Genomic DNA, 26,977 nt, shown 5'->3' on the forward strand with positions numbered 1-26,977 from the left:
CAGATTGTAAAACTAGTCGAACATGTAGGTCTGGCTATTTAATGACCTTGAAAACTTACTGCAACTGTGACAATCTCCCGATTCCGGTTCCGGAAACAGTTATTTGAAATGTGCAATATGAAACTAACATCGGTTTAGCTTTTGTATGATGTCTCGTTCTACTCAGTCATATAAAGTGAGTTTTGTTATGGTTATTTGTCTTAGTTAGAAGTAGTAGAAAACTTCAAGTGCATTGATATGGTCATTGCTTAATGAATTACTGTTTCGAGTTGTCGAATATTCTATGATTTGCTTTGATATGTCATAGTATCCTAAAAGTAATAATAATGCTTTTCATAATATCGTTATTTGATGAACTTATTTGAAAACCTGAAAACTACTACCCGTTGAAAGAAAAATGAAATGTTGACTATTTGAAACGATATCTGTAGAACGTGTTGCTCTGAATTTTACTATTTTTTTTTTTTTTTTTTTTTTTTAAATAACTATTTATTGGAATATGAGTTAAAATTAAATTATTAAGATTTAAATTGGGTGTTCAGCCACAAGTGGTGACTTTTCAGCCCTGTTATATATATATATATGATTTGGTTATTACCATGAAGACATCATTTGCTTCCGCAATTCTGAGATTTTTGTGTAGGGAAAATTCTAAACCTACTTGTATTGTGTAATGGGGAAAAGGAACTTATATACTAACTTACTAACTAATACAGAGAGCGAATCGATTCAATTGAAGATTGCATCGATTTTTGTCGGAATTTGCTTATAATATTATGTGACATTACATCTAATGGTTCTATATTTGTGAGTCTGTGTAACTCATTTGTACTAAACCAGGGAGGACGCTTCAGAATCATTTTCAGAATTTTATTCTGAATCCTTTGAAGCGTTTTCTTCCTGGTGGAACAACAGCTTGACCAAATTGGTACCGCATAAAGCATGGCTGGTCTGAAAATTTGTTTATAAATTAACAATTTGTTTTTTAGACAGAGCTTAGAATTTCTGTTTATAAGAGGATATAAACATTTAATATATTTATTACACTTTGCCTGGATTCCTTCAATGTGATCCTTGAAAGTGAGTTTTTTGTCATACGTTAAACCTAAGTATTTAGCTTGATCAGACCATGTCAATTCCAAGCCATTCAATTTGAGAATGTGATTATTGTTTGGTTTAAGAAAAGAAGCTCTTGGCTTGTGAGGAAAGATAATTAATTGCGTTTTTGCTGCATTTGGTTTAATTTTCCATTTTGACAGATAATCACTGAAAATATTTAAACTTCTTTGTAGGCGACTGCAGATCACTCTTAGATTTCTACCTGTGGCTAACAGACTTGTGTCGTCACAGAATAGCGATTTCTGACAACCAACGGGTAGATTTGGAAGATCAGAAGTGAAAATATTATACAAGATTGGAGCTACACTCGAACCCTGCGGAACACCGGCACGTACGGGTAGCAATTCAGATTTACAATTCTGATAGCTAACCTGAAGAGTACGATCAGTTAAATAATTTTGAATCATTTTGATCAAATAAATAGGAAACTGGAAATCAGACATTTTTGCTATTAAACCTTTGTGCCAAACACTGTCGAATGCTTTTTCTATGTCTAGAAGAGCAACTCCAGTGGATAACCCAGAAGATTTATTTGATTTTATCATGTTCGTTACTCTGACAAGTTGATGAGTAGTTGAATGTTCATGACGAAATCCAAACTGCTCTGGTAAAAAAATTGAATTCTCATTTATATGAGTCATCATTCTTAACAAGATAATTTTTTCAAAAAGTTTACTGATAGAAGAAAGTAAGCTAATTGGGCGATAACTTGATGTTTCTGCTGGGTTTTTATCAGGTTTTAGGATAGGAATTACTTTAGCGTTTTTCCATCTTTTTGGGAAGTAAGCTAATGAAAAACACTTGTTGAAAATTTTAACCAGGAGTCTCAAGGCAACATCGGGAAGATTTTTAATAAGAATATTAAAAATTCCATCATTACCAGGAGCCTTCATGTTTTTAAGTTTTCTAATAATTGATTTAATTTCATCAAAATTCGTCTCAATAATGTCATCGTGTGATAACACTTGGGTTGAAATATGATCATATTTCAGTGAGACTTCATTTTCAATAGGACTCACAACGTTCAAATTAAAATTGTGGACACTCTCGAACTGCTGAGCAAGTTTTTGAGCTTTTTCGCCATTTGTAAGAAGTATTTGATTTCCTTCCTTGAGAGCAGGAATAGGTTTCTGAGGTTTCTTAAGAACCTTAGAAAGTTTCCAGAAAGGTTTAGAATATGGTTTAATTTGTTCAACTTCTTTAGCGAAATTTTCATTTCGCAAAAGAGTAAATCTATGTTTAATTTCTTTTTGTAAATCCTTAACTATGTTTTTCATAGCAGGATCACGAGAACGTTGATATTGTCGTCGACGAACATTCTTCAACCGAATGAGCAGTTGAAGATTGTCATCGATGATAGGAGAATTTAATTTAGTTTGAGCTTTGGGAACTGAAAGATTTCTAGCTTCGATAATATAATGATTCAAATTATCAATTGCTGTGTCGATATCCGCAGAATTTTCTAAAATAGTTTCATGATCCACATGATTTTCAATGTGAGATCTGTAATCCAACCAATTTGCTCTATGATAGTTGAAAATAGAACTAATTGGATTAATTATAGCTTCGTTGGAAAGTCTGAATGTTACAGGAAGATGATCTGAGTCAAAATCAGCATGAGTAATCGGTTCACTACAAATGTGACTTTGATCTGTTAGAACCAGATCAATTGTAGACGGGTTTTTCACGGAAGAGAAACAAGTAGGATTACTGGGATGAAGAACTGTAAAGTAACCAGCTGAGAGTTGATTATGAAGTATTTTACCATTACTGTTATTTTGCCTACAATTCCACTGGACATGCTTAGCATTTAAGTCCCCTATTACGAAAAATTTCGATCGATATCTTGTAAGTTTTTGCAAATCGCCTTTAAAGAAATTTAATTGTTCGCCGGTGCATTGGAATGGCAAATATGCTCCAGCGATGAAATAAATTCCATGAATGGTTTCAACTTCGATTCCCAAGCTTTCAATAACTTTAGTATTGAAAGAAGGTAAAATTCGATGTTTAATTTGCCGTTGGACAAAAATGGCAACTCCACCACCAATTCCAGTAAACCTGTCAAATCGATGAACCACATAATGTGGATTACTTTTCAATTTTACATTTGGTTTAAGAAAAGTTTCTGTCACAATGGCAATATGAATTTTGTGAACTTTGAGAAAATTATAAAATTCATCTTCACTCGATTTCAAAGATCGAGCATTCCAATTTAAAATATTCAAATAATTATTTAACATCACTGTTAAATTTTAAATTCATTATAATATTATTTGCAAATTTCCATCCGATTTGAAATGCTTCAAAAAGTGATGAAGTCGAATTCATTTGGATGATCATTTGAAAAAGTTGATCTTGTAGGTAGATCATTTTATTTTCAGCTATATCGCCTAAATCGACTTCATTTAAAGAAGCGAATGGCATTGAAGGAATATTTGTAGGTAGACTGCCATTAGAAGAAGATGATTTGGCCGGTCTACCTATTAATAAATTGTTTTCGTTAGAAGAAGAACTGCAAGGCGGTCCTGTGTTTTGATTATTTACATTAGAAGAAATAGGAGATAGATTTCTACCTAATATACCAGCATAACTGACATTAGAAGAAGATGATGACGAGGTCGATCTACCTGTCAATAAATTGTTTTCGTTAGAAGACGAATTGGCAGGTGCCTTAGAAGAATTTTCAGGTATGTTCTGTAAATTTAAGGTCGTTGATTTGACTTGTTGTCTAAGCGAACGAGCGTTTAAAATTTTTTCCCTGACAGGACATTTCAAATAATTGGATTTATGATTTCCATTGCAATTTGAACATGAAAATTTATCAGTGGTTTCATTCATTGGACAAGCGTCTTTCGAATGCGATTTACCACAATTCAAACACCGTATATCCATATGACAATTTTTGGTTCCATGACCGAAGCCTTGGCAACGACGACATTGCGTTAAGTTTGCAATACGATTATGCCGTTTATAATGTTCCCAATGAATTTTAATGTGGGAAATGAAACGTACTTTTTCTAAAGTTTTCAAATTGTTTACATCACTTCGATTGAAGTGTATTAGGTAAAGTTCATGGGAAATTCCAGAGCGTGGTTTAGAAGTACCATTCGCTCTTTTTTTCATAAGTATTACTTGGGAAGGGGCAAAACCAAGCAATTCTTTTAGTTCATTTTTAATTTCATCAATACTTTGATCATTTGATAATCCTTTCAAGACAGCCTTGAAGGGTCTGTCTGATTTTATATCATATGAATAAAATTTATGAAGTTTCTCGGACAAATATCGAATAAGACGTTCATAATCTTCCAATCCATCCACCAAGACTCGACATTCTCCTCTTCGTCCGATTTGAAATGAGACTTTTACTTCCGGGAGAAAAGTAGAAAGCTCAGTACGGAATGCTTTGAAGTCGGAAATCATCACCGTCACTGGTGGCATAGATTGATGTTTCTTCCCAGAACGACAAGCGTCCATTTTGGGAATTTTTGAAGAATTTTCTTCTATGTCGCTACAATCGGATTCAGGAAGAATCTCGTAAATATTGTTAGACGGCATAGGATCAACGGAAGGGAAATCCGTCCGTTGTCTTTTATTTTTACATTCAGATTCTATAAGATCGTGAATGCTATTAGAAAAATGTTGAATAACGGATTGTGATTTATTCCGTATTGAATTATTTTTAGCCTTAGGCTTGTTGCCTTTCCGGTTGGACGCAGGCATTTTTGAAATTAATGAAATTTTAAATTAAATTAACTAGGCTAAATTAGTCTTCGATTAGACTCCTAGCTAGCCTTAAAAAAGGCTGATTAATTTCTTAGTCACTCTAATATCACTCTTTGTATCACTTAGTCACTCTAATATCACTCTTTGTATCACTTAGTCACTTAGTTAGTGATTCAGGTAGCCTTGAAAAAGACTGAAGCCTTGAATCAATGAAACTCTAGGTAGCCAGAAAAAAAATTCCAGGAGCCAAGAGCTATACGCGTGCGGTGCGAACGACTGTTCAACACCGACTGATGAATTTTACTATTATTCTCTGAAAAACACCAGTAGCGGCAAAGTGATTATTTCTATCTAATTAAAATAATCTGTTGATCTGAATTGAAATGAAGTGTGTCTCGACGCGAGGCGTATTCACAATTGCTCTGACAAACATCAGCTGGACGCAAGCGTAGATTAAGCCTGTAAAACTGGTTCGTATGCCTTCAAGGGATATGCGGCTATCAGCTGCCCGCGTTTCAAACGGGTGACCGGCTGCGATTGCATGCACGCGCAATAAACCTATCAACTTGAAGTGAATGATTCCAATGACTAAAGAGAAAGTACCTCACTGATACATGAACATAATCCTAGCTATCTGTATAATTCATAGTACTGACCATCCCTAAAACGATGCGTGCGGCGTGTCCAAACTACAAAGTAGATTCGAGTTGGCAACGGGACCGATGCAATCTCTTGGCGCTCTGCGACCCATGACTGGGTGCAATTGTCACAGCGGAATGCGTCCAACTGTACGGGAAGTGTCGTAAATTGCAAACCAAGCGCGCAATAATAAGACGCATTGGAGACAAGCGCTGCACTGTCGGCATTTGGATGACGAATGTTGCAATTACAGCTGTAAACTATTATTAATTGAATAAGTGCGCACATTATAAATGGCGTGTAATTTATTGTGCAGGGCATTTGAACGATAAGCACTGCTTTTTCACAAAAGGCATCTTCACTGATCAACCGGCAGTATAATTGAGTTTCGCGTTCCAAGATAAACCACAGATACAACAAAAAAAGACGTTGAATCAATAATAAATTAACCAATTCAGCTACGGTCTGGAACTGCATGACATCCCGCTACATCCGGCTCCGACGTAGTTAATCAAATTGGACCATTATGAACCTGTCATAACTCGGGAAACGGTTATTAATTGAATAATAATAGACAAGACCAAAACTGGTGCCGCGGTGTGAAACGGAACTGCGCTGCAAATGTCTTTATATTCTGTCCGCGAACATCGAGCCGACGGTGACGATAGAGCAGCAGTGTTCGACCTTCCTGTAAGGACTGTTTCTTCCTCTCGTCTCGAAATCGAACAAATGGCGCCTGTGTTCAAAGATGATGAAGCAATTATTCAATTTCACCTCTTTCGGTGTGAGGCACTTCCGCGCCACCGAACCACCGACAAACAGCAGCGGTAGCAAGTACTTAATCGCCCGAATCCCGATGGCGATGGCTGTACTAGCCAGGCAACTGTCGGCGTAATTGAGCTGCCCGGCGTCTGACTAAATGGCTTTTAATCAATATAGATTAGGTTGTTATAAATTGTTAATGCGTTGGTTCGACCTTTAGTGAAAAGTTTGATTCTGCTAGTATGCTGTGGCTGTGTGTGGCAATTTGAGTGTTTAAAAAGGAAATCGTATTTTTTGTGTATATTGACATTTTATATTGTACAATTTTTTTTGCAATATTTTCTAATCAAACATATGCGATATCTTTCAAATTGCTGAAAAAACAAACTCTTAATAACATACTCCATGGCTACTTGACATAATTCTCTGAGGCTACGAAACCATCTGAACATTGAACAAAGTGTTGTCGTGTAACCGTTGGAAAAGTTTCAAAATCAATAGGTTATCTTGCATTAAAATGGCATCGGAACAAGAAGAGCAGTATGTCAAAATTTTGCTTGCGCATCGCGAAAAGCCGAACTACTTGCAAGTTTGCAAAGTTGTTGCATGTGGTCAAAGACCGATTCGAAGCGAATTCGAAAGCCGGAAGCCGCGAAAAAAGCCATTCTTATTATATTTGATTTTTACCGTAGCACCCTTTAGTAAGTGTTCCCAATCCCCCCATGCTTGGAACGCCTCCATGTTGGGAACACTTGCAAAAGGTGTTACGATCAAAAACTGGTCCAATGTAAACCCAATCCTCTGTCAAAATCAGTGCCGAAATACGGTGCTTATATTTCAGAGAACATACATTTTGCAGTTATTTTTAATGTGTGCAGGAAATTTAACGGTTGTTTGACCAAGTGATAACCTAGTAGCAATTCGTACACATCGAGCAGCCCAGCAATCGCTCTTGGGCTCTTGTGCTCGAGCTTGCACGTAATGGTAATTCATGTGTGCAAAATTGGTTATAATCTGACAGTCGAGTAGTTATTCAATCCGCTGTCAAAAATAATTCAGCTCGAGAGCATGGTTGTTTTTGACTGTTCGATAGTTACTTTCCGACACTTCAAAAAATATTGCTAAAATGTGAAAATTTTATATCTCTAGTAAAAAGTACTTCCATGGATTTTCTTTTTATACCATCAGTCAAAGAAAATATCCCTACAAAAAGGTTTGATGTATTGTAAAACGAAGGTTTACGAATTTCTGTCAATATTATCTGTATTGAAATCATAGTACTACTTGATATGATTTTATTTTCAATATAAAATAAATTCAATCGGCAGAACAATATCTCAGACTGAGAAATGTTGCATATTCGCGTAATGTTTCTAATAATTGGATGGCAAGATACCATTTTCGGTATGTTTTATTCATCCATCGTTTCTCCAGATTTATTTTAACGAGACATTTCCGAACAATGCCGGTTGATTCAGCTAATATTAAATTATTGAATTTGTCTATACAAATTTATCGCATAAACAATTTCTGTCACGATTTATTAATTTTTAGTTGGTTTGACGTAAAGTCGCCAAACCTACGCGCTGCGGCTTAGGGTGGCAAAATGGTAGCGCGTATGTACGGAATGCATAAGAACGCAGGTTCGAGTCCTGTCTCTGAGAGTATCTTTTTCCAAAAAATCATCTTTTCTGTATGTTTTTCATTAATTTAGCTTCTCCAATATATGTTTCCACTCAGTCATTGCAAAAACCGAATTTCTGTCAGCTCAATGAGTCTAAAGGCAAGTTTCCAGTGTCGTACAAAAGATGGCATTAGTAGTAGGTGTCGTACTGTCATATGCTATATGCCGTATGTGCCGTATTGGAAAATCTAAACAAATTTATAGCAAAATATACGCCATTGGTGGAAAAAGTTAACCACTAGAATAAAAATAATAATAAAAAGTTCACTAGAATAATTCATTCAGGAAACTTATGTGCCGGAGCATAATGGCATATCAACGTGCAACGAGTGATTAGAACGGTTCTACAGTGACGTTTTTGACGATAAATAAACGCTTCAAAAAGTTAATAATTTTTAAAGATTAATTCCATGAGACTAATCAAACCGCCAAATTAAATAAGATCATAAAGGTATCGCCCGGCTTGGTGACACACTGTTTAAAGTGCTTGTCTTGCAATCTAACTATCGTATGTTCGAGCATCGATTTAGGAAGATTCGAAATACTTTGCCTTCAATGTAGCGGAGCCGTTCGATAACGCCACGAACTACTTTTGAGTGATCAAACTATCAGCCGTTTGGTTGTAACGAAATCTATTTGATCATTTGTCGAAGGAAAAATGGACTGAATGAGAAAACAACCACGAGTCCGAATTTTTTCATCATGCCAACTCTTGGCCTCAATTTGCAGCACCGACAAAAAAGTGTTAGGATATGTTGTCCATTAGAATAATACAGCAATTCCATGTGAAACTTATATACGAAATCTCAGAATTTCATATCTTTTAAATCACTCGACCGATTTTGCTAATTTTTGGTTATGTTGTCAATAAATGTGTATTGACTTTTTAAAAAAATGTATGAATATTGTAAAGTTGAAGTTTTGTTTTTGAAAAGGTCAGTTGTTTAACTTTTTAACGGCTTCCATAGTTTACAACCAATAGGCACTATATAATTTTTTTCAGGAAGCTGAAACATTTTTTCATAACATATCCAAAAATTGGCTATGTATTTTTTTTTCTGTTTTTGAGTTATAATTTTTTGAAAATTTCAAGTTTTCGTAGTTTCTGTGTTTTTTCGGATTTTAAAAAAAATAATTAATGTTTATAGTTTAAAAAAAATGCGAATATTGAAAAGTTAAAGTATCGTGTTTGAAAAGGTCAATTGTATATTTTTTTAACGGTTTTCATGATTTGTGACAATTATGTCATTTTATATTTTTTCTGAAAGCTGAATGTGAAATTGTACATAACACTTCCGAGAATTATAGATGCGTTATTTTTTGTTTTCGAGTTATAATTTTTTGAAAATGTAAAGTTTTTATTGTTTCCGATTTTTCGATTTTCTTCTAAATAGATGTTGTTGATAAATTTATAAATTTAGAACCTCTCGATGGATTCCGCTAATTTGTGAATATTTTGTCAAGAAATTGTGTTTAAGAACGTCATTTATATACCCTTTAAACGGTTTTCATGGTAGGTAGACCAATGGGCCTGTTTTACAATCCAAAGGAGGTAAGAATGTGTTCATTTTATAATCACCATAAATAAATGGAGGCGCATGGTCGCAAACAATGAAGATTTGAAAATTTCAAAAGATTTTACCACAAAAACAAAAAAGTACGCATCGCTAATTTTTGGAAATGTTATGTAAAAATGTTTAAGCTTTTAAAGAAAAACATAAAATTACATAGTGCGCATTGGTCCACCTATCATGAAAACCGTTAGAAGGGTATACTGCAGACATTTCTCGACAAAATAGCCACAAATAAGCGAAATCGGTCGAGTGGTTCAGAAGTTTTAAATTAATCAACAACAACTTTTTTAAAGAAAATCGAAAAAACACGGAAACTACGAAAACTTGAAATTTTCAAAAAATTATATCTCAAAATAAAAAAATAACATGCATCGCCAAATTTTGGATATGTTATGTAAAAATGTTTCAGTTTGCAGAAAAAATATAAAGTGACATAGTACCCATTGGTCGCAATCCATGAAAACCGGTAAAAAGTTATACAATTGACTTTTTCAAACATAAAACTTCAACTTTACAATATTCGCATGTTTTTCCGAAAAATTATAGATATGACAACATATCCGAAAGTTAGCATAGAAAGAATTGATCAAGTGGTTAAAAAGTTATGATTTAAAAACAAAATGTATATTTTGAAGAAAATCGAAAATAATCGAACTCTTTATCCTCCCTGACGAGGAAATGGTCACTCTTATGACAAAATACAAAAAACGGGTCTACGATGAGAACGATTCTTCCAAATATTTCGAAATTCTTAGAGATCGTATATCAGTTTTTCATGGAATTGCTGAATATGTAAATATTTGGAATAAAATTTGAAACCTGTTGTTTTTGTTACATTCGAACAAACAAAAAATCTTGTAGATGCTGGGGTCCACGAGGAGATTGATAATACCTATTATCTTTCTCCGGACAGTACCAGCCTAGATGCCAAGTGGAATCCGGCGGAAAAAAAATGAGCCAATAATAGATCCACTGAGTTCCTGTTTCCATGTCGTGAAAGGCAACAATTGCAGGAGTTTTCTTTCAGTTATCAGATATTTTCAACGTTTCACTTCTGATTACTCTATTTTACGAAATTATTTCTTCATTTAACTTATCAATTTCCGGCTAGCTTCGGAGAAAAGGTTTATTTGGTATGTTTTTTTTCCATGTTATTGCTTGCCTTTCAAGATTATAAATTGAATGATAAAAATCAACTATTGTGCAGGGGACGGGTATAGCGTGATGGGATAGTTGATGCCTTTCACGCAGCCCGCCTGGGTTCGATTCCCAACCCCACACATAGGGCCAGAAAGATTTTCTGGTCCGAAGAGGCGAATGACCGAAGATGTTAAAGCCTCTATAATTGAAACAAAAAAAAAAAAACTATTGTGCAAATCCGTCAATATTGCAAAGTTAATAACAGAGATAACATATAACATAGTAAAAAAAAAAAAAAAAAAAAAATCATTGCCGTTTCAACCTTCCGAGCGAACGGACGTGATTTGGATTTACTGCGAAAGCATTGAAAACCAGTTGTGTGTGTGTGATAAAGTGGTCGGACGATCGAAACGATATTGTGTGATAGACAATAGTGCTTTTTCCTCTGAGAGGTTTTTTTCGCATTATATAATAGAACAGTGTCTTATTGTGAGCGGTGGATCGAAACGGTACCGTTAGCCGGTTATTGTTTCGGCGATCAAGGCCAAGTGTGCGGATTATAAACAAGCGGCCATTGTGTGAGGATTATAAATAAGTGTGCTTTTTCCTCTCGGAGGTTTTTTGCACATCATCAAAGCGGCGATACGCCGACCGACGAAGACCAGCTTGGTGTCCCCCGTTGGATCTTAAGTTAAGTACCGTTACTTCGATTATTCGTTTTTGACCATTATATTTCCCCCCGAATTATTTGTTTCTGCGCGGAAGTAGTTCCGCGACATGTCTAATTTAAGTCCTGGCCCCCCCGATCCCGATGTTCAAATGGAGACTTCCCTTGTCTGTAAAATGTCCCGCATAAAGAGCTATCCTGATGGGCTCGCACTACCGGCCGGGCCTTACGCGGTCTATTTCCGGACCAAATCAAGAGAAAAAAATTTAAATATTTTAAAAATATCGCGAGACCTGTTTTCGCGATATAATACTATAAAAAGTATTGATAGAATACGGCCAGACAAGCTCAGGGTCCTGTTTACCAGCTCTAAACAGGCTAATGAGCTTGTTCAAAAGGATCCCTTTACGCAGGAGTACAGCGTCTACGTGCCCGCTCGCGAAGTAGAAATCGACGGTGTGGTCAACGATGCGAGTTTGACTTGCGAGGATATTCTTAAGTACGGGGCGGGTTGTTTTAAAGACCCCTCACTTAAGAATGTCAAGATACTGGATTGCAAGCGATTGCATTCAGTATCGATCGCAGGGGATGGAACAAAGTCTTATCCCCAATCAGACTCTTATCGTGTGACCTTCGCCGGCACTGCTTTGCCCAACTACATCCTCTTGGACCGGGTTCGTTTGCCTGTTCGTTTATTTGTACCCCGGATAATGAATTGTACCAATTGCAAACAACTGGGGCATACAGCTACCCATTGCAGCAATAAGCCACGTTGTGCTAACTGTGGGGAAGCTCATGCGGACGGCTCTTGCGGTAAGGATGCTGAAAAGTGTCTCTACTGTAAGGAGGGTCCACATGACCTCTCTGATTGTCCCGCTTACAAACTGCGAGGTGATCGAATGAAGCGTTCCCTAAAGGAGCACTCCAAGCGTTCCTTCGCAGAGATGCTTAAAAGTGCCACCCCTCCTAAACAGACAACGAATCCATATGCCTGCTTGTCGACTGACGAGAGCGATTCTGACGACCCTTTGGAAGGTCCATCTTCAGCGGTCCCTCATAGCTGTAGGAAAAGAATGAATAAATCTTCTCATAAGCTACCTAGTAAGGGTTCGAAGGTGTCTTCCGAAGGGCTTCGAAAAGTTACAGCTAACGGGAATCGGGAAAAATCACCGAAGCAAAAAGCTCCTGGTCTCGGAAAACTCAATTCCGAGATGGAATTCCCACCACTTCCAGGGACTACAAAATCCCCAAGCGTCCCTAAAAATCCACCAGAGAACCAACTAGGTGCTGGACTTATCAAGTTTTCTGATGTTGTGGACTGGATTTTTACAACTTTCAATATTTCAGACCCTCTTAGAAGCATTTTAATTGCTTTCATGCCTACAGTAAAAACATATTTGAAGCAGTTGACTGCAAATTGGCCCCTTCTTTCAGCGATTGTATCTTTCGATGGCTAAATCATCCACCGAGGTCACGGATCTAATCACTGTTTTACAGTGGAATTGTAGAAGTATTATCCCAAAAATAGATTCATTTAAATTTCTAGTAAATAATCTGAAATGTGACGCATTTGCATTGTGCGAAACTTGGTTAACTTCTGAAATACCCTTAAACTCCCACGATTTTAACATTATTCGCCTGGATCGAGATGATCCCTACGGAGGAGTACTTTTAGGGATCAAAAAGTGCTATTCTTTTTATCGAATTAACCTCCCCTCGATACCAGGTATTGAAGTTGTCGCATGTCATGTTACAATCAAAGGTAAGGACCTTTGTATTGCTTCCATCTACATTCCCCCAAGAGCCTCGGTTGGGCATCGGCGACTCAGTGATATCATTGAGCTCCTTCCCGCACCGACGTTGGTTTTGGGAGACTTTAACTCACACGGTACGGGATGGGGCTGTCTTCACGATGATAACAGATCAGCTATGATCCATGATATCTGCGATAACTTCAATATGACAATATTGAATACGGGAGAAATGACACGGATTCCTGCACCACCAGCAAGACCAAGTGCGCTGGATTTATCCCTTTGCTCGACATCGCTACGGTTGGATTGCACGTGGGAGGTAATTCCTGATCCCCACGGTAGTGATCATCTACCGATCGTAATATCAATCACCAGCGGCTCAAAACCATCGAAGACAATCAATGTTTCGTACGACCTCACACGAAATATTGATTGGAATAGCTATGCGACCTCGATATCTGAGAAACTTGAAAGAACTCAACAACTTCCTCCGGAGGAAGAGTACACGTTTTTGGCTGGCTTGATTCTCGACACCGCGACTCAAGCTCAGACGAAACGTGTACCCGGCGCGAAAACTAACATCCGTCCTCCCAACCCGTGGTGGGACAAAGAGTGCACAAATTTAAACGCGGAGAGAGCCTCCGCGTATAAAATATTCAGAAAAAATGGAACACCTGATAATTACCGGAATTACGCGGCGTTAGACGTTAAAACTAAGAACTTGATTAGAGCCAAGAAACGCGGTTACTGGCGTCGGTTTATAGACGGCTTAACGAAAGAAACATCTATGAGCACTCTTTGGAACACAGCCCGACGAATGCGCAATCATAACACCACGAATGAAAGCGAGGAATATTCCAACCGCTGGATATTCGATTTCGCTAAAAAAGTATGCCCAGACTCTGTACCGGAACAGAAGATCACCCGCGCCGCGACACCAAACACAAACGAAACACCGTTTTCGATGGTAGAGCTCTCACTTGCACTCTTGTCATGTAACAATAAAGCCCCGGGATTAGACAGAATAAAATTCAACTTGTTGAAAAATCTGCCTGACCCCGCCAAAAGGCGCTTGTTGAGTTTATTCAATAAGTTCCTTGAGGGCAACATTGTTCCACATGACTGGAGACAAGTGAAAGTGATCGCCATTCAAAAACCAGGAAAATCAGCCACCGATCACAATTCGTATCGGCCGATTGCTATGCTTTCCTGTATCCGGAAATTGTTCGAAAAAATGATTCTCTTCCGTCTAGACAATTGGGTCGAAACTAATGGCTTACTTTCAGATACACAATTTGGTTTCCGCAGAGGCAAAGGAACGAACGATTGTTTGGCGTTGCTCTCAACCGAAATTCAAATGGCATTTGCTCGTAAGGAACAAATGGCGTCAGTTTTCCTAGACATCAAGGGGGCTTTTGACTCAGTTTCCATAAACATCCTATCTGAGAAGCTGCATCAGCATGGTCTTTCGCCAGTTTTGAACAACTTTTTACATAATCTATTGTCTGAGAAACATATGTATTTCGCGCATGGTGATTTGTCGACAATACGATTCAGTTACATGGGTCTTCCTCAGGGCTCATGCTTAAGCCCCCTTTTATACAATTTTTACGTAAACGACATCGATAAATGTATCAACACATCTTGCACGCTAAGACAACTTGCCGATGACAGCGTTGTGTCTATTATAGGACCCAAAGCTGGCGATCTGCAAGGGCCGTTACAAGATACTCTTGCCAACTTATCCACATGGGCTCTTCAAATGGGTATCGAGTTCTCTACGGAGAAAACTGAGCTGGTTGTATTTTCAAGGAAGCGAGAACCAGCACAACTACAGCTTCAACTAGGGGGTGAAAACATAGCTCAGGTCTTCACATTTAAATATCTCGGGGTCTGGTTCGACTCCAAAGGCACATGGGGATGTCACATTAGGTATATGAAACGAAAATGCCAACAAAGAATCAACTTTCTTCGTACAATAACCGGATCGTGGTGGGGTGCCCATCCAGGAGACCTGATCAGGCTGTACCAAACAACGATATTGTCCGTGATGGAATACGGATGCTTTTGCTTCCGATCCGCGGCGAACACTCATTTCATCAAGCTGGAAAGAATTCAGTATCGTTGTTTGCGTATTGCCTTGGGTTGCATGCAATCGACTCATACGATGAGCCTCGAAGTGCTGGCGGGCGTTCTCCCATTGAAAAACCGGTTCTGGGATCTCTCATATCGTTTACTCATTCGATGCGACATTTTGAATCCTCTGGTGATTGAAAATTTCGAAAGGTTAGTTGAGCTCAATTCTCAAACCCGTTTTATGTCCTTGTATTTTGATTACATGGCTCAGAATATTAATCCTTCTTCGTTTGTTTCCAACCGTGCTCATTTCTTGGATACTTCTGATTCTACTGTGTTTTTCGATACTTCCATGAGAGAAGAGATTCGTGGAATTCCGGATCACGTGCGCCCTCAAGTGGCCCCAAATATTTTTTATAATAAATTTAGAACAGTCAACTGTGAACAGGTGTTTTACACTGACGGATCAAACATCAACGAGTCCACAGGCTTCGGTATCTTCAATCAAAACATCACCGCTTCGTACAAACTCAGTGATCCGGCTTAAGTTTACGTCGCAGAATTAGCTGCTATTCAGTACACCCTCGAGATCATTGAAACCTCGCCCAAAGACCATTACTTCATTGTCACGGACAGTCTAAGCTCAATAGAAGCTCTCCGGGCAATGAAGCCAGGAAAGTACCCCCCTTATTTTCTGGGGAAAATACGGGAACACTTGAGAACTTTATCTGAACGGTCTTATTCAATATCGTTAGTCTGGGTCCCTTCGCATTGTTCCATTCCGGGAAATGAAAAGGCAGACTCATTGGCTAAGGTGGGCGCATTAGAAGGTGATATTTATGAAAGACCAATCTGCTTCAATGAATTTTTCAGTATTTCTCGTCAGAAAACTCTCGAAAGTTGGCAAACTTCATGGACGAATGACGAACTGGGACGATGGCTACACTCCATTATCCCTAAGGTATCGACGAAACCTTGGTTCAAGGGGATGAACGTGAGTCGTGATTTCATTCGCGTTATGTCACGACTCATGTCAAATCACTATACATTTAACGCACATCTCCGGCGTATCGGGATCGTGGAGAACGGGCTCTGCACCTGTGGCGACGGTTATCAGGACATCGAGCATGTCGTGTGGTCGTGCGTAGAGTATCGCGACGCCAGGTCGAAGCTACTGGAATCCCTCAGGGCCCGAGGTAGACCGCCTGAAGTTCCGGTTCGGGATGTGTTGGCGAGTCGGGATAGCTCATATATGCTTCTGATATACGAGTTTCTCAAACACATTAATATACAAGTGTAATCTGTTACATCTGGCTTTGAAAGTTCCTCCTATTTATCGACGTTGTTTCAACTGTGGCTAAGAATAATCTTCACCTGCAGGTTCGACACTAACTTCCACCGATTATCCCGATTTCTCATCTGTCCACCATCTTCATCGGAACTAACAAGATCTCTGTGCTGTCACTAACCTTTTCGCTTCCCCCCTCCCCATCTCTTCACCATCTCGATGTCAACTTATTAGATCTCTGTCGTTTTAGTCAATTCATTCCCATATCCCCTTTTTACTCCGTTTTCCGCAATATTTACTTCGCTATTTTTTTTTCTCATTTTCTTCTGTAACAACACCATCATCGCCCACGGAAACTTACCAACAGCATGCGGGCCACCCGCCGGGTATTCGTAACCTGGGGGTGTTTCCCGCGGACCCACACGGACCGAAGAATGCGGCCAACATGAACATTCACCAACGCCATATGGAAGGCTCTCATGAAATATTCAATTCACCGGCCATTGCCGATCACCAGCTGAAGGCTGGATCTGCCAAAGTCAACCATTGCGACCCAAATATGACATTACTCAATGATACAACCCTAGTTTTAAGTTAGTCGTAAATTAAAATTAGTAAAAGCCCTTGGCATCTTAGAGCTTAAGCAGTGTGCCTTAAATATTATATTCTTGAATAAAAAAAAAAAACATAGTAAAAAATACTTGTTTGTATGATAAATTAACAATTTTTTCTCGGTAGCCGGCTGCCCAGAACAACCAATATAATCAATTAATAACTTTAATGAATAATTAAAATAATAAAGCGGAAATAATAATCAATCAAGTCGCGCGTGAAATCTGTTGACCTTTGTTTGGTGATTTAAAATGATTTTATAAACATTTTTAGAATATGTCACTACAATGAATCAACTTTTTTTTTCTCCAAATTCTATTCACTCGTTTATTTTGTAGCAGGTAATTCCATTTAGAAAAAATAGGGAAATTTTCATTGGTTACGCGATAGTATTTCAAATTTTCCTTTAGTTTTCACGAATAAGAACTGTGAATCAAGACTTCCCTGGACTTCAATATCGGATACTGTTGAAACGTTCATTCATTTAGTGTGCATCCGAGCATCTTGAAACTGAAACACACTGAGACGCGCGCCAATACTATCTTTTCTGAAATTTTTACCAACAAATATCCTTCTTCCGTGACACTTGTGGAGTGCGCAGTAGTACATATGGCCTCTATGCAAGTAACAACAAGTGTTGAACTAACATCCCTTCCCATTCCTTAGACGATCTACGTTCGGGCCGGGCCTGATCAATGAATTCTGGGATTACCAGTAGATGTACATTGAAGGATGATTTACCAATTCCAGGTCGGATCATCTAGAAATTCCATGTACAATTCCAGCTAATCCCGATCATTAACGGAGTAGCAACCAGGGTTGGTCGCTCAAACTCAACCTCAAACTAACAAAAAACTTGATTTCGACGTATCGCATCCGGCTCATCAGTGCATTAGTAGATTAAAATGCGAAATGTAAATAATTCAAATTAGTCATGTGCACTTTAGCACAAACCGGAACTCAAGAGGTTCCAAACTCCCAAATGACTAATATCTATTGGCGGCCAGCTTTGCCGTCAAAAGGTTTCGTTACTTTCGGCACGTCAGAATAGACATTGCACTTTTAGTGTAAAACAAATGTGTTGCAAACAGAGCTGCTAAATGTCACTATCAACGAGCAACTTTGCACGACGAAGATTGGAAAGTTTATGTCACTGGACTGCTGCCAACCAGGCTCTACCAATCATCATATATTGAGTGTCTGAGAGCCGATCTGTCATAACTTAAATTCTCTTGATATTATACTCACCAGGACGCTCATTGATTGCCGATGCGATTGATATTATCTGCATTTCTCCTGTCACTGCTTGATTACGATTGACTAAATATTAATCAAGCAGCATAAACATTGAATTAAATTCATGTACACCAATAAACTCCGAAATCCGATGACTTTTTACGAAGAACAATGAACTTTATCAATTTATGTTTATGTTAGTACTCTCTTGGAATTTTTTTACTTCAACAGTTAATAGGAGAATGAGAGAGAGATCAAAATGCGTCACCTGTATTTGACTGAGTATACTTCTACTTGGTCATTGAACTATCGAGTATCTCATTTGACAGACACATTGACCGTACCGATTTCAGTTGACGATGATTTTAGTTAGTCTGTCAAGGTCATTTGACATGACTGACAATTTGCAGCTCTGGTTGCAAATAGCAATGACTTTACGTCTGCTTAGAAGATTATGTTGATTCTTAGTGTCAGTAGGATCGTAGTACTAGCCATGCAATGATTTTGTACGCTAAGAATGATCAGGTTGCATAATAAATACCGAAAACTAGTATTGTTTTGTACGCAGTAATCAAACCATTATGAGAGAATGACAATATCTTGTACAGAAACATTTCGAATGACTAATGTTCAATTTTTTTACATTCAAATTATATACTGCTTTCCAATAAGCAAAAATCATTTTTCGAATCAATCGCCGATGGGAATATGTGAGCACAAATGATTCAACGCGAACCCGATTAGACTAGGTGATCAACCTTTCCACGCTGCCATTGCCCACTCTTCCGGAACTCCTCAGCATTGTCCAGTTGGCCTTTCGCCAAACGGGCACTCTACTGTAGTTCGTCCGACAGTAATTTTTCAATGTGCTGGCCGTTAATTTGCTACGACATCATCTTTAAAGCAATGTAAATTAGCCCCATCGCTCATCGCCCACGCTACCAATCCCGTCAATCATAATCCAGCCGAATGATGAGAAAAATAAACCTGCAAATTGTTCCAACCATCCGGGGGCGATCTCAGCTAGACGAAAGAAATGCGGAACGGCAAATTGATTCACTCACTCATCAACGCCTTTCGGTGCCCACTCATCACACTGCAACAATCCTTTCCCGCCGTAGCAGGATCTACTCAAGTTTTGCTAGATAGCACAAAAGTTGAATTTGGTGTGGCGTGCGGTGAGAAATGACCACCTTAATTACTTAGAATCACGCTGGGTCAATCCGGCACTGGTCTCCAGAGTCAGTACTTGGATAGCGTTAATGGAATCCGACTTTCGCGAGTGACAAGGTAATAATTAGGTATATAAAGTTGTGGCGTAATATTCATTGATATAATTTTGTGTCTCTTCCTACGGATTGAAGAGTAGTGAGTATTTATAATATCAACATCAAAACAACACTTTAATAAACTATATTATTCTTTTCCATTCTTTTAGTTGAAACGGTAAGAAGTTTGTTTCTGTATTCTTTTGATAATATCCTCACAGAGATCAATTCATTTGTTCTAATATTTTCTTGTATTGTATCATTAATTAGCCCTTTACATCCATATTGCAAAAAGGACCTCTAAAGGTGCTAAGAGCAGTTAGATTGCTGCAAATCAGTTTCGAAACTGGAAAATACATGTACTCGTAAACGATGGATCAAGCAGTTAGCAGTTGATGTGCTCAATAATTGCCCTGTGAAATTATTCACTATGGTGTGATTGAATATTTCTGTAGGCCAGCAATGGACTTATTCCCTTCGATCTCACGGGCATAATTTGCTAACATTAACATAAACAGCGAACTGCAAATTGTCCCGGCCCCAACCCATCCGTTGAACTATCCATCAAATCAGAACTCAGAAGTACTTACTTATTGCACAAGTGCGGTACATCGTAGTGATGCTCGGAGTTGGACCGGGGGAATGGCACAGAGTTTTTCAGTGAATTGCTCTGCTGATGTCCTGGGCCGATTGCGCCTCCGCCCGCTGGATGTGATGACTGCTGTCCCGCGAGCATTCCGTGATGCTGTGATTGTTGCTGCTGATGCTGGAGCAGATGATGCTGCGACGTCGGCTGGCTGTGGTGGTGCGGTGTCAGGGGATACTCGTAATTTATGGCCACCGTATTCTGCGTCAAATCGGGCTGAAAATGGGTTAGCTTCTTGCTTTCGGTCGGGAAGTACTCGGATGGCATTTCTGTAAGACAAGAAATAAAGAATAAAAGAATTAATGAAACGATAGAGAAATGTTAGCAGCTTAAAAAAAAGATTCGTCGTTAGACTTAGGATAGATAGCGGACGACATGTCTTTAACTTAAACTGAGCGTCCAACCCGGATGGAATGTAATAAAAATCTAATTAGGCCACTAATTTCATTGCGTAGGAGATAGCACTAAGGGCAACTGTGTAGCAGCCGGGACCAGATGGTGACGCTAGTTCCGGTCTGGTTGGGGCGAAAAGTACATCGACTTTGGCCGTCAGTTGATGGGGAAGGCGAATCTTCACTGTTAGATGTTGCGGGCCAATGCGACGTCTTTTTGAATATTTTCAACCAATTAGATGTAGATTAGAGTTAGGGGGAAAAGTTTCCTCCAGAAACCATTAGGCTTAAAGGAGCGACGAACTTGCGAACGTCGCTGTAATGAGCGCATTCAGAGGCAAAGGAGTTGATTGTCAATGCCATTAGATGAGTACGATTTGGACCAGAGATAACGGAAACAGATGGAAGGGTAAAACTTTGTGATTGAACTTTGTTAATTTCCTGTGATTGCGGCACCAAAGCGTAGCGTTTGAATGAGTTTCGAGTTGATCCAATTGCAGCAAATTAGCGTGGCGGGAATCAAAACGATACAGCGTGTAAACACTGTATGCTTTTGAAAAGAGTTTTTAACAGTGGAAAGTTGTTTTCGAAATTGATGTAAGACGGTTATTAACTGTTTATACAAATTTTTGGAAATGAAGTAACCTTTCAAAAGGAAGAGGGTATGTTTAAATTAACAGATACGATTAGTGTTTGCTTCAATAACTTTGATGTTATATCCTTTTTCAATCGTTCATGGAAAACATATCGTTGTTGTATAGACAATTATGAAAGTACTCTAAAAACAATATCCTTGCTACCAATTCTTGTAGAATGTAATATATTTTGGTCTTGCATCAGTTTAAAATAATTAGATTTGTTCACGTTTCCAAAGTTAAAATTTATTGTTTCCAGATTCCAAAAATAAAAGAATTGTTTGAAATTTTAGGTTAACAATTCTACAGAAGCTCGGCTTTCAATTTCATTCTCTATACTATTACTTTTAAAGGTTTAAGGTACCATTTGAATAAAAACACATCACTCAATAAGTCGTGAGACTGACACACAGACGGTGCTATCATTGTCAAACCCATATGATTTTTATAAAGTACCAACTTTCCAAAGACTATGACTAGAAAAAAGTGACAGTCATTTAAGTGAAGCTACTTTTGTCATTTTCAAAACAATGGATTCGAAGCAATTTCGTGTGTTAAATAACGATTACTTCTTGATAAAAAAGGCGGGTGGGTAATGTCAGAGACATAACTGGGTGTCGTGAATACGAAAACAACTGACATGTTCCTTAACACTTCCGAATATCAATTAGTTGATCAATTGTATGAAATTGTATGTAGAATTTGAAACGATGCACCTAAACTAAAGTACAGATTAGTTACATTTAACATTCTGAAACACAAATATTATGAAATAACCAGTATAGTTCTTTATAATAAAATAATGGTGGCTCTGAAAAGAACCTTTTATGAAAACGTTTGTGATGGAGAGTGATGAGTTGAATTCGAATTCCGATGGATGCCGCTGACTTCCCTCATCTAATTCCAGGCTGAACTGTTGTACATGGGTGCGATACTAATATGGTTTGTGTAGGTGTAGCGTTTACAACCGATTATAATCTTCCAATCAAGAAAACATTAATTCGCTGGGTTGATCAATGATCGATAGGCCTAATTTATTGAACGAAACTATCAATATGCTATAGGGATTCGTTTCTAGCATTCAGAAGGGTCAAATTGCGTAATTCTCTACGACATTAAACTCTGGAACATTTTTCGCAAAAACAAAGAAGGCTTGATCTCGATTACTGTGAATTTCACACAGCGAAAAGTGCACAAATCTAACCAAACTGTTTTAGATTCGCACTAAACTGAGGATATTTACCTTCGATTTGCGAACAACAAATCCTAATAGTCTTTAGAAAACTTTTGAGCCATTAGAACGGCTGATTTTGTATAATGCTCTCCACCGTTGTATTTTCATCTATGCAAATGACTGGCAGCTGTGACGTAATCGCTCTTGTCGGAGACGAAACTAGCTTTGCAAACGACACAAAATACATCTGCTCGCAGGGGCGATAGAATCCTAACTAATCCAATTTTGTTAAGAGCTTTTTTTACGTGATTTCGTTTGTAGCTTTTTCACTAATGTGCGGTCCTAACGGCTATGAAAATAGCAGCATACAGAATTTTAATGTCGATTATTTCATTTCGGATTTTAATTTATTGAAAGAAAATATTAATATGCTTTAGGGATTTGTTTCTAGCATTCAGAAGCACCAAATCGAGGAACTCACTACGATATTCACCACTTTTCGGAACATTTTTCTCGAACGATTTGTTGTACAGCAGCAGATATTTTGTTCTCTTCCTCAGAACGCGTTCTGATTGGCTGGCGTTGACATGGGTCAAATGAGACAGGTTTTTCAATAGTGTACTATTGAAATACTTCAATGCTTTTGCTATACACGTTTAAGTTGAAAATTTTCGATTCTATTGGTAGTTAGATTATATAAATCTTTTCACAGATCACTGAGCTATGAGCTTTTAAAATATGAGCAAGGCAAACGCGCCTTATGGATTATTCCCTTTGATACTCGTTTATACCAAACATTTCAGAAAAGTTTAATTTTGAATTATTTGAGATTATGTCACACAACTGATAATTTTATCATAAAATTGTGATCATATTTCCGAAGGCGTGTAGCAAAAATTATGTTGATTCGTTAGTTACAACAAGAGATATTCACGATCAAAAACTTATCACTCTCTCAGAGGGTAAATTTTGAAAAGGCACCCCATAGTAAAGTAAGTCGTTTTTACGACAAAAAATACTGAACAATCTGATAAAAAATAGTGCAGAGATGTGACAATGGATGAAAAATGGATCCACCGCTTCACTCCGGAACCGAAACGACCATCATCAGATAGGGCTACAGTCGGTGAGCTACGTCCGAAGCGCCAAAGGGACAACAGTCAAGTTACGGCTTCAGTATTTCGGTATGCACATGGTACAATCTTCATCGACTATCTTGAGAAAAAAAAACAATCAATAGCGAATACTACATGGCGTTGTCCAAACATTTGAATGTAAAAATCAAGTCAAAATGATCTCATATGTCGAAAAAAAAACACCGTTTCTCCAAGACAATGAATCGATTCACAAGTCGATGGTTAAATTGAACGAATTGCTTCCTCATCCACCGTATAGCTTAGACCTGACCCCCAGTGACTATTGGCCATTCACTGATCTAAAAAAATGGTTTTTCATTTGAGCTGAATTTCTTAGCAGCTCAAATGAAGAAGCAATTGCTTAATGTGAAGCCTATTCTGAGGCAGACGACATATCCTTCAACAAGCACGGCATCGAGAAGTTAAAGAAGCGTTGAAATGATTGTATTGCTCTTGAAGGAGATCAAATTGATGAATAGATTTGATTTTCGGCAAAAAAACTTAATTTGTCCTTAGTTAGGAACACAGCTTCAATTAAGAGAAAATCATCTACAATCAGATGTAAGAAAACGGCGCATCCAATTTTTTTCGCAACATTTCAATTTTAAAATTGTCATAAAAACCAATGTTTGACGTAAATTTAAATAATGTTGAAGTTACTGCTAAAACAATTTATCTTTCTCCTAGAAGTAGCCGTTTCCTAAATATTTAAACATAACATTTAGGGCAATAAGTTTTTGTTGAATTGCGTAATTTTGGAAAATACAGTATAAGAAACGTAGAATTATAAAAAGGAATATCACTTGTAATCTTTATCTGTTTTGCTTCAACAATATTATTTTTTGTTTCATCCAAACAGAATCAAAACCTCCAACAAAATGTTTTTTGATTTCGTGCCAGTTTTCCGGCATAGGAAAGCACATTTCGATGTGAAATTTTACCCCCAGCTCAAACAAAAACACATATCAGACAATCAAACGGAAAATTGAACGAGAATGCAGTTTTACAGCAGTGGCTCTCATACAAGGTTCCTGAATTATATTTGGATCCGACATCTGGTTCCGGAACTACAGGATAATATGAGTAAAGAAATTTAAATAATGTGTAATTTAATTGAATAATCCATTTCAATGTTCAGATGAAAGGTCTTAAGATCCCAAGAAAACTTATTGATGTATAATCAAATCCGACTTTCGGTTTAGCATTAGCATTAGCATTAGCATTAGAGACCGCCCGTGTGTTGCTACTCCGTTATTGATCTGGACCAATTGAGATTGCAAAATGATTTTTTGAAGTTACATGTTTGGGAATAACACATTGTTTCACACTGTGCAAACTGTATTGAACCATGCATGCTGATCAATACCGACGCCGGCCACGTCCGAATGCAGATCTACTTGGGAGGGAAAGGATTGTTAGTTCGATGCATGTTGCTACTAAGAACCGAGGAATCCTCTGCATTCCCACATGCATCACAGGAGAGGATACTTTGTTAGTAAATGTTTTAATAATGTTATCATGTGTTTATTGCTCTGGGTAGCCGGCTACCAAGAATGTTTTTAAGTATTATCGTTTTATGTGTTACTTTGTGCTGGCAATATAATGCACGAAACAGTCAATCTCCGAAATTGACAAAACTCCGGAGAGCCGGTCCGTGTCGAGTATGCAGTCACTCGTCCAGTGTCGAGTATGCAGTCACTCGTTTATGCATCTACCTTTCGCGTTTTTTTAGTCATGCAAAAAAACACATGCGGATTGATAAAAAAAAGGTATCATCTCACGGCTAGGTGGATTAAGCACGTTTTTATAAATGAAACTACGTGATACAAAATAAACGAGCGAATAGGATTTAGACAATAAAGTTGATTCATTGCATTGAAATATTCTAAACAGTTATTATAAAATCATTTTAAATCACCAAACAAAGGTCAACAGTTTTCACGCGCGTCTTGATTCTTTATTATTTCCGCTTTATTATTTTAATTATTTATTGAAATTATTAATTGGTTATATTAGTTGATCTGGGCAGCCGGCTACCGAGAAAAATATTAATTTACTGTTTGAAATATTAATATCAAGTGTTTTTTACTATGTATTCAATATACCGATATATGTTATCTCTGTTATTAACTTTGTAATATAAACGGATTTGCGCAATGGTTTATTTTTATCATTCATTTTATAATCCTGAAAGACAATCAATAACATGGAAGAAGAAATCATTCCTAATGAAACTTTTCTCCGAAGCTAGACGGAAATTGATAGATTGAATAAAGAGATGATTTAGTAAAATAGAGTAATCAGAAGTAAAACATTGAAAATATCTGATAACTGAAAGGAAAAAGAAACTCCTGCAATTGTCGCCTTTTACGACATGGAAGCAGGAACCCAGTGGATCTATTCTTGGTTCATTTTTTTCCGCCGGATTCCACACGGCATCTAGGCTGGTACAGTCCGGAGAGAGTTAATAGGTACTATCAATCTCCTAGTGGACCCCAGCCCCTAATCAGATCCGACTTTCGGTTTAGGAGATATACACACTTAAACCCAATTCTCGAGCTCGGTTAAGTAAGACAGATTAGCAGCGCACAATATTGCTGATTGTTCAGTAAACAATATTATGTTTTCCAAGATTCGTTTAGTAGTTTTACTGAATTTTCGTCAAAGTGCAGTGTTGAACTCATCGGTGACTAACAATTATCCCGAAGTCAGCAAGAGCGTCAACCAACATATTCGACACGCGGCGAGTAGTCCGAAATGCATATTTAACACTTGAATATCCTCGAAGCCTAAGTAATATAATGTATATTTTTTGTATGTTTATGTCAATGTTTACAAATAAAAATTCTTTTTTTTTACTGTAAATTACTGAAGGCTCGGTTATTCATACATTTCACTTCGTTGCTTCTGCCGAACATCCAGTAAAGGTTTTGCGGAACAGACAGTATACTTTTTGCTGACATTTTCGGTTATAACTGACGCTTATCAAATTTGATATTGCCGTGACTCCACCTGGAAGGGTTCTTAGTGTCAGTAGAATCCATAGTACTAGCCATGCAATGATTCTGTACGCTAAGAATCGGCTGCGAAGTCTGTTGAAACAGAAAGGCCAAATTCCACCAAAGGAATGTAATGCCAAGACTTTGCTTTGTGACTACACAATGTTACCTTTTACCGGGATGATTACCGAGTATTTGGTGATTCAAATCTCGGCAATCATTTTGCCAAAATTCAGCGAAAAACAAAGATTTTAATAGTCGATGACGAAATGAACTTATTTCAGTTTTACCGGTATTCGGTTTCAGATCCCGAAAGGTACCCAAAATTTTATTTGGAATACACTACGATTTCTTCAAGATAGCTTATTTTTAAAAATCTCGAATCAGATGAAATGATTTACAATCCTTTAGGTGAATTTAATTAACTTCTGCTACACCGATTCGGGAATAGAG

General features: G+C 37.8%; 1 protein-coding gene across 2 annotated transcripts in view; it reads right to left on the minus strand.

Annotated features, from left to right (window-relative positions):
- Nucleotides 1–26,977, minus strand: part of LOC131429611 (netrin receptor unc-5-like) — a 532,527-nt gene that overhangs the window by 21,728 nt on the left and 483,822 nt on the right. For both annotated transcript variants that reach the window (XM_058593842.1, XM_058593841.1), the window contains one exon: nucleotides 20,133–20,457. In XM_058593842.1, the coding sequence (XP_058449825.1) occupies nucleotides 20,133–20,457 (325 nt within the window). The remainder of the gene's footprint in view (nucleotides 1–20,132; nucleotides 20,458–26,977) is intronic.

The sequence above is a fragment of the Malaya genurostris genome, chromosome 2 (assembly GCF_030247185.1).
Source record: "Malaya genurostris strain Urasoe2022 chromosome 2, Malgen_1.1, whole genome shotgun sequence".
Classification (NCBI taxonomy): Eukaryota; Metazoa; Arthropoda; class Insecta; order Diptera; family Culicidae; genus Malaya; species Malaya genurostris.